Source organism: Ptiloglossa arizonensis, chromosome 2 (genome assembly GCF_051014685.1).
Source record: "Ptiloglossa arizonensis isolate GNS036 chromosome 2, iyPtiAriz1_principal, whole genome shotgun sequence".
Lineage (NCBI taxonomy): Eukaryota > Metazoa > Arthropoda > Insecta > Hymenoptera > Colletidae > Ptiloglossa > Ptiloglossa arizonensis.
The window spans coordinates 23,906,476-23,923,920 of NC_135049.1; the positions used below are offsets into that span (position 1 = coordinate 23,906,476).

The window sequence follows — 17,445 nt, forward strand, 5'->3', positions numbered from 1 at the left end:
TGTGGATTTCGTGCTGTACATAGACTACTTCATGTAAGTACGATGGTTCGTTAAGGTCGACATTGTACGACAGGAAAATTATATTGGACTGCTACGGTGACATTCCGCATGGAAGGAATCGACCAAAGAAATGAGAAGATATAAATTACAATTTTCTTTCATTGAAGAAGCAAAGTGCAGTTTGTAATTCTCTGACAGAATTTAAATTATTGCACTGTTTAATGTCAAATTACATTAGAGGGAACTTATTTACGTTTAGAAGTTTGCCTTCTTTTTTTTCTTCGTTTACCTACCTTATTGCTGTTTTTATTTTCATACGCTTATACACATCCTCGAAGCTGTACATACATACCGCGTTTAATGAAAACTAAACCCGTCGGATGAATTATACGCCGTGCACACGCCTCACGAAAACAGTAGCCCTTTAATTGGATCCCGCTACTTGCCACCGGACTCCAACACCTTCTTTATGTTTCCCTAGGCGAAGACTATCTCAATATATGTACATAACACCGAGCTAACTATTACTCGTAAACGCAATCTTCACAAAGTGTATTACATCAAAGCCGATTGTAGCTCGTTAACCACTGAATCGCAATTACATAGTAATTATACACGATGGCATTTTCAGTCTCTTTAATCTTAGTCTTTTGATCTACTTTAAAATACGAAGCGCCAAGCTAGCCTAAAAGGAAACACGATAAAATTGATAACACAGGGAAAGGAAGACGAGGAATACGTGTTCATTTATTTAACTTTTTATACCTAACTAGGAAGCTGGTGGTTGCGTCACTGTTTCCGAGCCCGCCATCAGCTTTCAATCGCATTAGTCGTATTAAACCATTAGATATTTAGTACGATGGGTGTGTTTATATGTCCCGTGTAACACGAACATGACCCGTTTTCGGTTTAGATCTATGCAACCGATATTCTTGCCGAGAGGTCCAACTTCACGAGTCATTCAGCTTCGCGACACGATTATGCATCCTTTTATACACCGTCAAACGACCTGTTATGCGCCTGTTACGAACAATAAGCACGTTTGAACGAATTACCTCGAATGGACTCGTTCACTATTCGTTAAGACCGTCTCTGCTAAGCGTCTTTAAGTCAAAGAACACGTGTCTGTTAAAATCAATGGCTATTAGGTACTTCTAGTGCAACTACACATTCATCGCGTGACGCCACCAGACTTAGGTATCGATACAGTTTTGATACCATTTATTTGTCCAACCGACAGCTAAAAAATGAAAATTAAATTATTTGTCGGATTATTTGAATAAAAAAATTATCCAAATAACTATCCAATCGAAAAAATCACGTTCGAAGAAAAATATATTCATCAACCACAGATAAATTTTATTTATCTACATATTATTCATTTCTATTCAATATCTATCGTTATCCAAATAAGGACATTTTACATTGGTTCTTCATAGAAAGACGATTTTATCGAAGAAAATGATCACGATATTTATATCGAGCTATAACATTTTCCTCGGCATAATTTCAATTTTCATCGTGATCTTCGGTTCAAGCGAATAAAATTTCCCCATTCATTTCGACGAGGGAAAACCTGAAACACAAACGTTAAAGAAAATATAATGCTTCGTGTAAATATTTAATCGCAAAAATTTTACTATCGTCGAAGTGCAACGAAGTTCGACACATTCTCCTTCGGTAAAGAAATCTAAAATTGATCAAAGTTAGACAAGGAAATGCTCTCAAGGTGCAGCGCAGGTTTCGCATCGAAAATATGTCTTTTCGTCCCACTTGGAAACTATGCCAATTCACACTTCGTACGTATTGATAACGATCTATGCAAGGATCTCGGTATCATAAATCACTGTGCTAATCAAGCTGTATAGACAACTACGAGCGAGCAAGTATCAAATAGCTACGAAGTTAAAGTACGAGACGCAGCGCCAAGTCTATTGTTTACGTGGTGAAACAGTGTTAAGTTGTTGGATAAATTTTGTCCGTCAACTTCGTAGCGTGTAGGCACACCAAAAGCGCAAAGATGTGCGTGTTTAAACGTTGAATTTCTGTCTCGTGTTTACCATGGGACAAAACTTTCGCTGCAACTTAATACGTTTGTAGGACCGTTTCTTTTTCTGCAGTGTCCGTGGGTTGTATTTCTTGGTGAGAGTACCCGGAGAAGTATACTACCGAAGAAGACGAATCTCCTGTGAGACAACAGTGTGTTTGGCTATCATCGCGAAACCGGAAATGTCGGTGTTGCCTCGTGCTTCTGCATATCAATTGGTCACGCGTTATTCCATCGATTTTCTAAAATGCAAACAACATTATTTCAAACTACGTCCTATCGAGTTTTTACATAAAAGCAAGGAAAACGTATTTTTTTCGAATCCAATCTCGATTTCAACGTATTAAAAAAAATAATTCATCGGTAAGTTGCAACGATATCGCAATATCGCTATATCCTTGAACTTTTGATAAAGAATAATGTGAAATGTAGGATAAAAAAAAATAAAATTGACCTTCGAATGTTCTTCTTCACCTCTGCACATAATTTTTCTCAACACGGCGTACCGTTTGCAAGTATTCCATTTACAAATTAAAAAAGTCTGAGCGTGTATTTTTTTTTAAGTGACGAGATAAAATACGTACTGTCGATCGAATTGTACGGTTCTATTAAAAGTTCCTCCTTCGCTTTCTTAAACGTACAACAATGAATTTCATGGAAGCCGGTGGCTCTCACTGCGTATCGGACTAATTACGTAATTGCCAGCTATTAGAACAATGTAATAACAGGCAAAGGTCGAAGACACGCTTAAGGCCACGCTGGCAATTAAAGTACAGCGTTAAGTTTATTGCGTCGTATAGTTTTCACATCGTCGATTGATTCATTGTTATCTCGGATACCTGGAACAATACAATCAAAAGCTTCTTTTGGGGTAAAAATAGAAACAAGAGAAAAATAATTTTCGAAATCACAATAACGATTTTAATATTTTCGTCATTAGGGATAAAAATATTACGTTCCGGAAAAATATTGAATTTCGAAAAGAATTAGTACCACATGAAAGTCGTAAAATACTCAAAAATAATAAGCAGTGTGAAAATCGAGTGTCGAGAAAAATAATTCCCCTACAAAAACCGTTCGTTCGTTTGAAATATACCTTTCCTCGACACACGCACTGAATATATCATCACCTTCCGTGAGAGAACGAAAAATCCGCAGACCCATTTGTCTGGCTAGCCTTGGTAGTAATCCGATCCTGTCTAATGTCGAACGGAATAACAAATACATGCTTGTTTACGAGACGATCAAACTTGATTGGTAGATCACTGTGTAAATAGACAGTCTATTTCTATGATTTCCTCGATCACGAGATGTCAGTGGCACGACACCAGTCACGTTTTAATTTAGAAAGATTTGAAAAAAGTACGTCAACATTGGAAGAAAGAAAACAATACGTTCGATTTGATTAATCAAATATTTCTGTTGAATTGAATCGGGCTGTTGCGTTACAAGAATTTATTTAAACACAGACACGATGATTCAGGGACATCGAAGCTTCCCGTATCGTTAGAATTTACACGAACAGCGATGATAAGAAAGTATTTTATATTTTCATGGACAAAATTGCACTCAATGTGCAAACGCGATCGTAAATTATAATGTTTTTTCCATTCTTTGAATTTTTCATTACAAAAATTATAAAATACATCAAAAAGTGCACTCAACAAAAAACCGCGGCAAAGATATTAATTCGTCCATACAAACGTGTAAAATTCGATTTGAAGTTTGTTCACTTTAATCGAGTGAAACAATTCAAGCTTTTATATTCGAAAATCGATAACCGTCGCAACGACGTTGTCCTCTGACGTTACTTGCTTCGAACGCTGAGTCTCGTTCTATTTGCACGCAAGAATTATCGAAGAAGTTTTATTTTTTAATATTGTCTCGGTAATTTTAATATATATTCGACCTCGATGAAACGTGCCAAGAAGAAAACCACTTTTTAACGTATTTCATCCAGTAAAACGTGTATAAGAATCACTCGTATGGAAAAGAGATTCGTAGCGAAGATTTCTCGTGAAACTCGAAATTGGCCGAGCCACTAAAATGAAATTCGTAAAGTTGTATGCTCCGAAGAGATCGCGACAAATAAGCCTAGCGTTACAAACGTCATAAGTTCACACCGGCGGAAAAAACTCTTAATTCCGCCAATGCGGGAGGACACTAAACTAATTTGTACTACTTACACCGGCAAAGAGCAAACTTTGCGCTCAACTATTTCATGCACGTGCACGTGCCACATCTTGTTCATGAAGAATTCTGTCAACTAACTGCGGTATAGAAACTTCGCTTGCTGTACGTTTATCCAATTACAAATCTGGTAAGGTGTTGTTACAGGAAATACTGAGATTCAGATAATGGCGCCACTTGTCAAACACACGAATACATGTAGCCGCGCCGCGTATTGTATTTCCTTATTGTTCCGAAAGAATGGACCTAATAGGTGACAAGCGTATAGTATTGTATGGTTACATACGTGCACCCTGTTAGTCGCGTAAAAAACATCTTTTTTTACTTTACGACTATCGTTTTATGTAACATCCGTTTAATGTATCGACAATTAGTAAAAATTTGATACGCTTGAAGATTTATCGTTAATATCGATCGCGATAGAATGTTCATTGCAGCGTCGCATTGAAATATGCAATGCAATTACCTTATCTACCGAGGCGTTCGGTCCATTTCGTTTTCTCTGTAAATCCAGTAGAGCAGAATCGCGTCACCGCTATAGAGTACCGTCGATTTTCTTCACGAGACTACCACTACCGCCATAACCTATAACCGCCTCCATTCCACCTCCACCGTCGCGGTGTCTCCGCGTGTCACGAGGAGGAACTCAGTTACGCGCCACGGGGTTGAGAAGTCGGACGCGTTTCGTACACGAGCGACGAAAATTTTGCGTTTAATTCGCGAATTTCACGAGAACAACGTCACACATGATCAACGCCGATCATCGATCGATCCGCGACTGTCCTTAAAGAGCGCGCTGCATCACCGTTTGACGTTGATTGGTTCGCGACAGGACTCGCGACACGCTGATTGGTTATCGAAAAAAGTCGAATCGGTTTCCTCGACGAAGTTGAAATTAGCGAATATCGCTCGCGATGTAATCGATTCAGTGTTTTTTGAATTAAATTCATACTCGCGAAGCACGAGCTGTTTTTATCGGAACAAAAATGAAAATGTCTGTAATGTCCAAAATTTTAGCAGAGCAGGTTATAACGATATTCGGTGAATGATACGCGAAGCCTCTATAAATAAATATGGACGTAAATGCTTAGAATAGAGTATCAAAAGTGTCCAATATTGTTAAAACACGATCGCACCTACTATTATTTACGATGACTCTAATATCTTCTCTACTTCTTGGGTCTTGGAGACACGAAGCCAAGTCTTTTAATAATCACTTGCTTGGTATTAAAGTTCGTTCAGAAATACGGTAGACCGACAGAAATAAAATTCTATCGTTTCGTTTCACGTTAAATACACACGAAGAAACAAAGAAAATCGAACTTCCGCGAATGATCGGTATCTCGCAGCATCTACCGGAAACTTCGACAGCTTTTGACATCACGAGCTGCTTCATTAATCTTCCTGTCAGCTGTTTTACATTCTGTTGCGAGACGACCCTAACTTTGAAATTGTGTCGCGACGTAATCACGATCGAAGACGATCGACGTTGATCCTCCCTTCGTTAGCGTTCCAACTTTACCAACCGTCGCCGTGTCCCCGTGAAATTAAAATTTTAATCCGTTTCTTTCTCCGAAGTTGGTGCAACTTTTTAATCATCGACCGTGAGACGAACAACACGATTCGTTAAACGGACGAGTCTCGAAATAAGAATTCCGCAGAATGGAGTTCGTTTCGTAGGAGTTTCTCGAATTTCCATGAATCTAAACGCGCGACGAATGAAATCCGGGTGAAGCGACGATCAAAGGACCGACCATAATAGCAATCTCGTCGTCGTCGAGCGTGTATCGTTCTTCCGGATGGCCAACTACAACGACGAATGGAATTATCGGACCGTTTTCTCTCGAATTTCAACTATATCATACTATCCGCGTCTCGGTGCACCCTCTTAATTGCCCGAGGAGCACACCGCTCAACGAATCTCGAGCGCAGGAAAAGTGTACAAAAGAGAAGATATCTTCCTTTCACGGTTAAAACACGTGAACCATAAATCACGCGGCTACCGTAGGATGATATTCCAAAGATAAAAGCTGCGGTATCGCCGAATTTAAGTCCAGAAAAATTCCACAAAACTGAGATAACACTCGGTGAGGTTCTCGCGACGTTTCTCCCAGGGGTTCGGTAGAAATTGGATCTGAAAGAAGAAGAAGAAGAAGTATTTAGTCCTGGACGAATTGGATCGTACTTGGAAGAGCGTGTGTTCGATTAACTACCGAAACGGAAAGTTTAGATACGTGGAGCTTACGTGCGCTACGTAGTAACCGTTAGATTCTCATCGATTAAATTATTTCGACGTTTCCTTTTTTCTTTTCGCTCGATTTCCGCCAACTGGCGCGAAGGAGGGACAGAGATCTTCAAGAGAATGGGGGTAATTGAAAATCCGATAAGAGGAGCGATCCAAACACTTCGGTTCCGTCGCGCGGAAGAGGAACATCTCTGGAACTTATGATAGAGGTACACTTCTGGAACTTGAGATAGAGGATCACTCCGTGACCCTAATATTCTACAAACGTGGCCGTCGCCACGCGCGCTGCTTACGTAGGATCACCCTCCGATGAACATGCTCTGGAAGGTCGTGGTGGCTCGTAATAAGCTTCGAAACTGTACGGCCAAAACGTGGCCGGACTCGAAACATCGATACAATGAACGCCGCGAATCAGGACTCGTCGTTCCCGATCACATCCACGCGCAATGGAAAATATGTTGCTGTTTCGTAGAACGGAGTTCCCGGGAGATTCCTTAGACCATCGGAGAACCAATCTGGAGTCCTGGTATATTTGCACGAGGCGTTCACGAAACACGTAATCGGCATTTCGGCCAACCTGGACCTACTAAATATTCAGAGACTCGAAGAATCTAAAGAAGCTGATTTTGCACTACAGTATCGTGCTCGGTTATCTCGAGACTTTGAGATAATCTTTGATAATATAATAAATAATTGGGATAATTTATCTTGTCCTTTGAAAATTTGAAGGACTATCTCTCGAAGGGACGATCGACGTGGACTGAGTATTCAGAGGCTCCAAGAATTTAAAAAACTTGATCCTGCGCTAGAATATTCTGCTGGGTTGTTCCAGGACTTTGAGAGCTAATCGTGGAACGCGGACAGAGACTAGACTTGTGTCCTTTGAGACTTTGGAAGACTATCTGTCTCATCGTCGATGATCAAGGTGGACCGTGTTACCAACGGTTCACCTTATACACAATTCTCTAATCGTTGAACCATTGGTATCGATGTAACTCTGGACACCCGACGAAGACTTCCGTGGGATCGTAGCTCAACGATTCGCGTGTACCTCGGCTACCGTGGAACCTGAAACAAAGTACATCTTTCAGCTCCGGGAAGAAGAATAATCGCAAACCGTAGCTTCGGATAGCCTACCTCGCGAGTCCTCGATGTTCCAGTGTTGCGTACGCGGTGGATCAATGCGAACCGCTAAACGGTGTCGGGCGAGCCCTGTTGCGTCGTAAGCGGAACAAATATCGGTGATCGGGGACGGCCCGCGTCCATGCAAATAAGCAACGATCCTTCTTCCAGGATCCTATTGTCGAACACCGTCGTTGAAACCGAAATCGATCCGTACCACGAACCCCGTCACGATGGATTCAGAAACGCGACGGAGGTCGTCGTCCCTCGTAGTTTCAAGGATCAGGAAGGGATAGACCAGGACGAATCGAACGACCGTTTCCTCCTGTCGTGTTGACACGCAATTCGCCATCTCCGTTGTTCGAAGGGACGTCGAACGTGGCTCTATTTAAAGACGCGGATACGGCTACGAGGCTCGCGTGACGCTTCAATTGTCGAGCTTGGATATTCTCTGTACACAGAAATTAAAAGGGAGAAAGACAGAAGGATAGAGGATTCGTTGAAAAACGACGTAGAAAAAGGTTGGTCACGCGAACCACGCCGATGCGTGTTTCCCTGGCTCGCGGCGACTTGGTTGTTCCCAATCGGTCCACGCCGAGATAAATGTACGTCGATCGTCAACGTGGACGGAGCTCGGTGCGTTCGACCATGGCGATCGTTCTCCCCGTGTTGGGAATTTCGTTGGTCCCGATGGGTGTACGGAAACACGGTCGACTCGTTCGTCGACGAATCGATACGTCCGTGAGATCCAGATGCGATCGCGATTAAACGGGACCGCATTTGAACGAGAGAGAGAGAGAGAGAGAGAGAGAACCTGAAACCTGCGTTCCAGGTGTACCAGGGTGTACGTAGCGATGGAATTTACGTCGAACGCCACCGAGCTGGCCGACAATCTCACCGTGACAGCCGTGAACCCGTCCACGCGTTTCGAGCTCAATCTCCCGTACACGGTTTGCGAGGTCCTGGTGGCTGTGTGCGCTGTGTTCGGCAACGGTTTGGTGATCACCGTTTTCAGCAAGGAGAGGAAGCTACGCAGACGTACCAATTATTACATAATTTCTCTGGCCACGGCCGATCTACTGGTGGGCCTGTTCGTCATACCGTTCGCGATCCTGGCCAGCATCGGTCTACCGACGAATCTTTACGCCTGTTTGTTCACCGTCTCGATCCTGATCGTCCTCTGCACGATCAGCATCTTCTGTCTGGTGGCGGTGTCCGTGGATCGTTACTGGGCTATACTCCACCCCATGGGATACTCGCGCACCGTACGCACCAAAACTGCCATAGGTAAGGGATCACCGGAGATCCTGGAAAACGGGAACAGGATGTTAGGATTAACTGGTTTCGAACGCGGTGATTATCGAACGCTGTGGTTTTGTTAGATGAGTTTCAAACGAAATTTAATCACTCTTTTACCGTTGGAAGTCCAAGTATTGCGTTTCGACTATTTATAAATCCTCATTATTCAACGTATATTCGTTGACCCGATTCGTCCTGGATAAATTTAACAGCAATCTGAAAACAGAGAGCGAACATTGTCGTATTAATGGACACTTTTTAATTCGATTTAATCTCTTTGCGGGCAGAGTTTCGAATGCAATTTAACCACTTTTTTATCGTTGGAAGCATTTCGACTCCGTACAGATCCTCGTCAGACGACTCGATACATGTTTCTTTTCTTCGAATTTGCTAACGATATAAGAGCAGCGAATAGAATTTCTGGAGAAAGAATTCTACCGGGGAGAAGGTAGTTGCAGACCGAATAAGTTTAACGAGCGTAAAGAAAAAAATATTTGTCGCGTTGATGGAACTTTCGAATGGAGTCTCGAAACAATTTTCACTCACCTATAGCCGAGCCACACAAAATAGAAAGTTCTGATTCTGGAAGACCAATCGGATAAAGGTTTGTTTTAGAAAAAAGGAGTGCTCTTTGTAGAACGATTAAAGAAGCTCTGCTACGTTTACCATCCTTTCAAACGTTCTTTTATCTTGAATTTATGAGTCCAACTTTTTGTAATCGCGTGTCGAACATCGTAAACAGTTTACGGTCCCGATCGAAGGCAATTCGCGAATGCAAGAACGACCTCGTAAAACCGCAAGTAGTAGAAGTCGATACTTGGGTCGACCGACTGAAAGCTTCGAAGAATCGAACACGGTAAATTAGGTAATTGTTGTCGCGAGCGTTATGCAAACCGCGGGTCAAATTGAATTCGCTTCTTCCCAGAAATATTTTGCACAACGAGCACGACCGTTTAATCAAGCAGCCGTGAAACAATATCGATACGAAGCCGTGCAATTATAATTTACGGAACTGTTTGCACAGGGGCACCTGTTACGCTCGCGACTGAACATCCAGCAATGTTTCCCATCGCGTCGGAATCGAGTGTTACGCGTTGCATAGTACGCAAACAACGAACCTGGAATATGGAAAGCGTAAAGAAACTGGAAAGTACTCGAAAATATTGAAGCGTGCAGTATAATTGCGCCCGGAAAAATACTTAGGAGTATATTCTACGAAATAACGAACGACATTCTTTTAACGAATGTCTCAAGGACATTTCAAGGTTACTCTTTTTAAAGAAATAGTAGTATTCTTCGTTCCGTCTTCAAATATGATTATTCTTCAAAGAAAGTCATTAATCTTCTTCCTGTGGTTTTGCGAGGTCGCTATAAAATGATCTTAAAGCACATTTTTAGATTGATTATAATTTACAGCTGGGCTTGCCCATCGCACAGTGATTCATTTTTATTTATATCTCTGTATGTTTCGTTTCGCCCTTCGATTCTTATTGTATATAACTCTGGAACAAGAAATACGTATTATTATTATCTGTGCTTTCGAAACGATTTCGTGTTTCTTTTCGAGAAACTGCTGAGAATGATCGTCGAGGAGACATTTTGGGAGTCAGTGGGGGTAACTTAATCTTCTAGTTCTCGTTAATCATACTGTCCTCAATTTTTAAGAGTTCGTTGACTTGTTCTCGAAAACAAGGTTCTGTACGAAAAAATTTTGTACTCAATTTTAGACACGGAATCACATCCTTCTCAGTATTACTCGTTGCCAGACACTGTGTGTACGGCTCTAACGTATTCCAAACGTAACGAAGTCGTGCTCGAAATCGTGGAGAATCGTGAACTCTCTGTTTTAATTGCGCGCGATAATGAAAGTCCATCGCGTTCCGATATGAATTAGAATACAGGGCATCAAGCCATGTCACAACTGATTAGACAACATTGTACGGATATATTACTCCGAAGTGCCATTGTTGCCGGTTCTAGTCCTTATTCAACGGTAACGTTACAGAGAATCCGTGAACACGATCGTTTAATATTCTACATCGAGCAATATTTCCTCGTGATCCGTGTCGATCTAAAACAATAAGATTATAATTTTTCACGCGACGGTGAGTAGATGCAGAGCTATATAGAATGAACTTCGTGTGGCAACAGGTGGTGTTTACGTTCCCGGTGAATAAGACGTTCCAGATAGAGCAACGTTAATTATGAATCCGTGCTCGACGATCCTCGTAAAAACTTTGTTTTATCGGTCCACGAAACAAAATTTTACATTCGGTCGTCAGTTTATAGACCTCTCACGTGTTCCATAACTCCGTGAAATACTCCACAATATTCTTATACGATTTTCGGTCAATGGTTCGATGATTCTAGGACCAAGAAACTTCGCACGATTGGAAACTTTCTTCTCGTTTGAAACGTTGCCGGTTATCGATCGCGAGCAAACGTATCTCGTCCGCGTTTCCGTGCTCCCTCCGATCAAACTGTTGCTCCCGTAATAGTCCTCTGAAACACAAAGTTCGAATGAAAAGTACACACGGTGCTCGGTGACTCGTGGACGCGGGTAACGGTATCGATTCGGTCTAATGAATTAACTACACGATGGTTAAGTAATTACCGAAGGAATTCAAAAAATTACAGCCACGTTCGATACAAACACTGAGATGATATCAAAGTGAGCGCGCGCGCGCTCACGATGCGAAATACATCGAAATATATATTCCCATTCGTCCGATTTCCCAAAGGACTTTATTACCTTTTTTTACCGGTGGATATTGATGGAAATCCGGTTACTTACATATCTGAGAATCGGTACAACGCAAACAAGATCTCGCTAGAGTCAATCTAGGCTTTGGCGAACATTCTCCGTGAAACATCGGAGAATCCATTGAAAGAGATCGACATCGCTCGAGAACGCGTCGCTCAGAATCCAAAGGATTAACGACGACGCTACCTGTGACGCGTTATTACATGTTTTTTTTTTTAAGCAGAACAAGACGAATAGCGTGTAATTTACGCCGAAGGGCGCGAGAATCCCCCCCAATTACGAATCAAAGACGAGCTGGCAAAAAATGAATGGCCGGGTGAGACGTTCCTCATTTCGCTTGGGCCAGCTGGCCGTGATTAATTCAAGCATTTCGCCTGTTTATGGCACGACTGATTTTAATTACGACCACACCGAGCGATACCGTCTCTTCCAGCGAGCGAAAAAGGCGCGTTTATTACTCTGCTCCACAATCGATAATGTTCACGTGTACTTCTATCATCGACACCTTTGACCGACTTTCACGCTATTCCCTCCAAAACACTCGCGCGTGGTTGCTCCATTCGTTGGTCAAACCAGTGTGGTTCCAGTTTTCATAAATCGCAGCAGCGCGAACATTGGTCGATCTGGAAGAACGATGTAACTAATATGAGACGAACCGAGGATATTTTGTTGATAAAAGAAATTCTATAAATTCGATTCTCCGTGGTATATATCAACGAATAACATCGTATATTTCACGTCTTGACTCGCAAAGCCTGAAGTATATCCCTACCCTCTAGAGAAAAAGGTTGTTGACTCCTGTGTCGAGACGCAGACTTTGGTTGGAGGATTTGAAACACGTTCTCTAGAGAAATAGGTTCGGTCCGCTTTTTCGCGAGAGAGAAAACTGAAAATTTTTTTAAAACATGTAGTTACACCTTTAGTATTTGTGTGAATGTATATATTCGAGAAAAAATTGATTAAGATTGAATTCCATGGCCGAGAACTTGAGAGGTGTTCTATAAACTTTGGACGAATGAGAAAGAAATTGTATTTAAGAGAATAAACAAAGTCGACCTTAAAGTGTCCTTGATAATTATGTAGTTTTTTTAATTGCAGTGTTTATGTATACCTATCGATACGTTCGAGTGTCTTCTTTATACCGTATTTGTAATTCGGAGTCGTGTGCGCGTACCAATCTAACTCGAACAATTGAAACGTAATGGCGGACATAATTTATTCCAGGTATAATTTGCGTGTGCTGGATAGCCGGGACGCTCATCGGTTTCCTGCCGCTTTTAGGGTGGAACGCTGGCAAGAAATCCAACGAGAAATGCATCTTCACCGAGGTGATGGATTACGATTACTTGGTGTTCCTGTACTTCGCCACGATCATCTTTCCCGCGCTATTAATTGCAGCCTTCTACGCCCATATATACAGAGTGGTCGTAAAACAGGTCAGATACTTTTACCGTAAATGTAACGGCAACGGTTGTATACGTGTGTGATCTGTAAACATGACAACGAATTAATGAAGATCGCCTCGTGTTCACGACCCCTCGAAATCTACCTTTTTTAATCGACCAAATATCTTACGACGTCACTGTCGCGCCAATTAGTATTTTGTATAAATACGTTGGCACTCACAAAGATTTATATAATTTCGAACGACGGTAAATACGTGTTTCGTGATCGATATTTATTCAGTCGAGCATGCTCCGCGAAAATATATTCGTAATATATTTTTTTAATATAACTTTTTACCATATATGGACGTATCCATCCGTCTTTCGTTTCGTATCGAACAAAAATTCGTAGTACGTGACGTATTTGTGGCGCAGAAAATTAATGGTCGCAATGGTTCCTTCGTAATTTATTGGTCACACCGTTCTTGCGTTGCTCGAGAAGCTTCTTAATCGGTCCGTTCCGCTTTCGTACTATTATTAGCAACAAGGTCGGTGAATCTGCATGAAAATACAAATCGAAAATATGGAATTAAATTTTTTCGTCCGAGGCTTCGTTTCGGAGAAAATTGAGTTCGAATACGAAGTAGATGCGTTTGTTGAAACCACTGAAAGTCTTACCCCTACTACCCGCCACCTGTGTATCTTTAACGGCGCACGTGCCCCGTGAGCATTCAAAATCAATTTTCTCAATAACGAGGCTTTTGGTAATAAGATTCGATTGCGCGTTATTTTGAAGCATTAATCTTAACACAATGGCAGTTACAGCAAATGGTTACAATGAATCCGGGACGTCGATCCGGAAATCAAACAACGGGGACGATGCTGCGTCTTCTCGGTGCGGCCAGGAAACGCGAAGTAAAGGCTACGCAAAATCTCTCACGCATCGTGATCTTCTTCATCATCTGCTGGTTTCCCCTTTACACCATCAACTGCGTGATGGCGTTCTGTCCGCGGTGCAAAGTAAACGATGTTCTCATGAACTTTTGCATTATCCTGTCGCATCTGAACTCAGCTGGCAACCCGTTACTTTACGCTTACCATCTGAAGGACTTTCGCGCAGCGCTCAAAAATTTCATGTGGAGGCTCCTTTTCCCGCACAGCGACGTGAAGTCGAGTATGGTCAGCGTAATACACGAACGAGGCTCGCTCGTCGGATCACAAAGACAATTTCAGAGACAATCGATCGGTCTGCACCAAGCGAGGGGCCAGAGATTGAGTTTATTGCGTCAGGTAATGTTCAAAAGCTAATTTTGTTTTTGTTTACTTACTTAATAATATTTTTCCTACTCTCAAACGATAAATAATTATTACTAACCTGAAAATAAAAAATAACGACATAATTTCCTTATGAAAATCACAAACAAAAGGAACGAAAGATTAAAGAACTCTCTTTTTCATTAGGGATGCATAAGATTGTCATTAAACTCGAATAATCTTTCCCTAATGATTCAGTCGTTATCACTACCCAACAATTGCAACTATCACTACTCATATACGAGTATCACTACTCATATACCATAGTACCGATAAATTAGTTTTTATGGCAAAGTTCCCACTACTTATTGAAAATATATCTTATCTTATCAAGAAGGTAGTCCCATTAGAGTAATAAAGTACATTTTATAAACAGGTATCGGACGTCAGAGTAAAGGGATCTTTTTCCACACCACGCAATATTTCGATTCGTGAGAAGGAATCGGGAAACGCTTCGAGTTCGTCCCAAAGCGACAAACAAGAAATCGATGGTTGCCCCAATGATAACGCCAGTCAAAACAGTAACGAGAATCATGGAAGCGACAGCGATAACTATACGAATAATAGAATCGATTCGAGTCTTTCGAGAGCACCATCTCGTGTATCTTTGATGGAACTTCAAACTTCCAAACCTCTGGTACCACTTCTTCCAGCGGAAATCGATCACGTCGAAGAGACGCCACCGGCGTCGATTTTCGTTATCGAGGTAGATGTAAATCATATCGATTCTGTCCGCGAGAAGGTGGACGAAGAATCGATAGAAAGTAAAGAAAAGGGCTGATAACCTGTTTAGATTCGTATAAATCTGAATTTGATGGCAGATTGGTTGAACAAAAATATCTATCAATGCTGCTTCCATAGTCGGTAATAAATTATCGTTCATAATAATTTATGCATGATTGAAACAGTCGTTAATAACTTTTTGAAAAGAGGATACAATGTATTTTTGGTGTTACTATCGTAATTCAATGTATGATATTCCGAGTTACACACTGTTAATACTGAGATATTGCGAAATAATTATTATACTGTATTAGATATACCGACGCATAGAATTCTCAATTGCTCGATGATGAGTACATTTAGTTTCCATACATATTGCGTTAACAAATTGGACGACTTGGTCCTATTATTGAGACTGCAAATACCTGACTGAACAGATATAGTTTGAGATTAGATTTTACCATTTGTTGCTAATGTTCAATGTTAGATACATATTATGTGACAGTGTTAAATGAAAATATTAGAACTAAACTTGAATGTTAAAAGAAGTCAATGAATAATATTTCAAAAGTATACACATAGTGTGTTATGTAAACTTTTTTGAAGTAATTTATTCTTTATAAATAATAAATGGAAAAGGAATATGTTTTACAAAAACATAGTAACATATCTGTCATAACATATCTAGTACGAGAACCATCGATCTCAGACGAAAATTATCTTTAATCGTAACAAGTGTACGATTAAATTTCTACACAAAGTTCGATTATCAATGTCTTATTCGTAATGTAAAAATTATGTCAGTCGACAAAAGTTAATGCGAAAAGTTACTATAGAATTGTCTGTATGTTAGTTTTCATTCCATATTCTGTATACTAAACATCAGACGAAATAAATGTCATAAAAATGGTCATCCATATTGTAACTGAAATATTCGACTTTGTAACCTAAGATTATTTGGAAAACAAATTATATCTCTAAAGGTAATTAATTTACATCGATTTACTCTAAAGATACCAATGGTCGATAAGAGTAGAAATAAAACGAGAACATGTTTTACCTACAATGTGTAGGAGTATTTTCTTTACTTTGAAAACGATTTTTTAAACATGGACACTTTGTCGTATGTGGAATGTTCCTTTTCTTTTAAACAAGCAATTAATACGTGTTTATTTACTGAAAAATATTATAAGTTGATTTAATTTTTAATAAACCGTTTTAACATCGCGCCTGCATCTTGAATGCATTTGAAGTTAGCATATTCAGCAACAGGTAGCGTTTTAAATATGGCAGTTGGCAAGTTCGCGCCAAAAGTTATTCTCAGTGGCAATTCAGATGCGATCGAGTAAAGATGGTCTTGACGATGTTGAATTTTTTGGAGTGAAAATAATTTGAAAAAAAAAAAAATTGATTCTTAAGTGATGGATCCGAGTGAAGTGGAATTCCTTGGTGAAAAAGAGCTGGTCACTATTGTGCCAAATTTTAGCTTTGATACGATTCATTTAATATCGGGATCAATAGGTCCCTTTCGAGCTGGTTTACCTGCTCAAGTTCCGATTTGGTTAGCAGTGAATTTAAAACAGCAACAAAAGTGTCGAATTCTTGGTCAAGACTGGATGAACACCGATGACTTAAACGAAGTCAAAGAAGAAGAGAAATTGTCGAAGTAAGTGGGAATTTCTTTTGTTCGTTCTTTTCGGAAAGTTTCTTGATGCGATGAAAATTGTATATTTTTTAGATTATTCACAAAAATGCCGAGCAATCATTTTATGGATGAAGCGCAACTTTTACTAAGCGTTGCGAGTGATGATATATCTGATGCAGATAGAATAAGAACAGCAGTGAAGGTAGGACAGATGTCAAATGTGTATACTTTTCTAATACTAATGTATATTTTAAACTACAGGATATATGGGACATAAGAATGTCCAAGCTTCGTACATCAATAGATGCATTTTTAAAAAGTGAAGGTTTACATGCAAAATTGGATCATTTAACTGCCATGGAAATAAACAGTGTGCGTCCATTACTGCCACATGCCTTAGATCAAATGCTTAGAATTCAAAGTGTATGTGTGTTTTGTATAAAATAAGTAAAATTTTATTTTTATTTACTAACCAAATTCTGACCTTATAGGTAGGAAAGACAACAGAGTCCCAAAATCCAGAAAGTACGCAAAACTGACACAATTGGTACCTATTATTGTTTATAAATTATTATTTTTGTTTACATTGTAAATATATATGTATATACTTACGAACCATCTTATTATTGAATTATATATACCTCTAGAGATAATTTAATTTTGGAAAGAAAGACAAAGATGCTGGGTAAAGAAAGTCATACAACGGTAATA

At 40.2% G+C, this 17,445-nt stretch overlaps 2 protein-coding genes and 1 long non-coding RNA gene across 8 annotated transcripts; 2 read left to right on the forward strand and 1 right to left on the reverse strand.

Annotated features, from left to right (window-relative positions):
- Positions 1 to 1,353: 1,353 nt before the first annotated feature.
- On the reverse strand, positions 1,354 to 5,055 carry LOC143143223 (uncharacterized). 3 transcript variants are annotated; one of them, XR_012991063.1, is made up of 4 exons: positions 4,704 to 5,055; positions 2,632 to 2,886; positions 2,061 to 2,289; positions 1,354 to 1,576 (listed from the first exon to the last, which is right to left on the reverse strand). It is a non-coding gene; the product is annotated as an uncharacterized LOC143143223 (long non-coding RNA). The 3 variants fall into 3 exon arrangements; XR_012991064.1 differs by lacking the exon at positions 4,704 to 5,055 and adding an exon at positions 4,234 to 4,469; XR_012991062.1 differs by lacking the exon at positions 4,704 to 5,055 and having other exon boundaries at positions 2,502 to 2,635.
- A 3,395-nt stretch (positions 5,056 to 8,450) lies between these two features.
- LOC143143222 (adenosine receptor A2b) lies at positions 8,451 to 16,127 on the forward strand. 2 transcript variants are annotated; one of them, XM_076304248.1, is made up of 4 exons: positions 8,451 to 8,891; positions 12,892 to 13,103; positions 13,872 to 14,342; positions 14,743 to 16,127. In XM_076304248.1, exons 1-4 carry the CDS (start codon positions 8,459 to 8,461, stop codon positions 15,145 to 15,147), a joined length of 1,521 nt encoding a protein of 506 aa, XP_076160363.1. In that variant the 5' UTR covers positions 8,451 to 8,458; the 3' UTR covers positions 15,148 to 16,127. The 2 variants fall into 2 exon arrangements, with proteins under 2 accessions (XP_076160363.1, XP_076160364.1); XM_076304249.1 differs by having other exon boundaries at positions 13,878 to 14,342.
- Positions 16,128 to 16,451: 324 nt separating this feature from the next.
- On the forward strand, positions 16,452 to 17,440 carry Psf2 (DNA replication complex GINS protein PSF2-like protein). 3 transcript variants are annotated; one of them, XM_076327168.1, is made up of 5 exons: positions 16,452 to 16,755; positions 16,828 to 16,936; positions 16,996 to 17,157; positions 17,226 to 17,281; positions 17,382 to 17,440. In XM_076327168.1, exons 1-4 carry the CDS (start codon positions 16,511 to 16,513, stop codon positions 17,271 to 17,273), a joined length of 564 nt encoding a protein of 187 aa, XP_076183283.1. In that variant the 5' UTR covers positions 16,452 to 16,510; the 3' UTR covers positions 17,274 to 17,281; positions 17,382 to 17,440. The 3 variants fall into 3 exon arrangements, with proteins under 3 accessions (XP_076183283.1, XP_076183282.1, XP_076183281.1); XM_076327167.1 differs by lacking the exon at positions 17,382 to 17,440 and having other exon boundaries at positions 17,226 to 17,345; XM_076327166.1 differs by lacking the exon at positions 17,382 to 17,440 and having other exon boundaries at positions 17,230 to 17,345.
- Positions 17,441 to 17,445: the final 5 nt, after the last annotated feature.

Coding starts and splice junctions, on each gene's coding strand:
- LOC143143222 (XM_076304248.1), top strand. CDS start 8,459: ATGGAATTTACGTCGAACGCCACCGAGCTGGCCGACAATCTCACCGTG. Junction 8,892..12,891: donor ACGCACCAAAACTGCCATAG/GTAAGGGATCAC, acceptor AATTTATTCCAG/GTATAATTTGCGTGTGCTGG. Junction 14,343..14,742: donor GATTGAGTTTATTGCGTCAG/GTAATGTTCAAA, acceptor TTTTATAAACAG/GTATCGGACGTCAGAGTAAA.
- Psf2 (XM_076327166.1), top strand. CDS start 16,511: ATGGATCCGAGTGAAGTGGAATTCCTTGGTGAAAAAGAGCTGGTCACT. Junction 16,756..16,827: donor GAAGAAGAGAAATTGTCGAA/GTAAGTGGGAAT, acceptor TATATTTTTTAG/ATTATTCACAAAAATGCCGA. Junction 16,937..16,995: donor GAATAAGAACAGCAGTGAAG/GTAGGACAGATG, acceptor TTTAAACTACAG/GATATATGGGACATAAGAAT.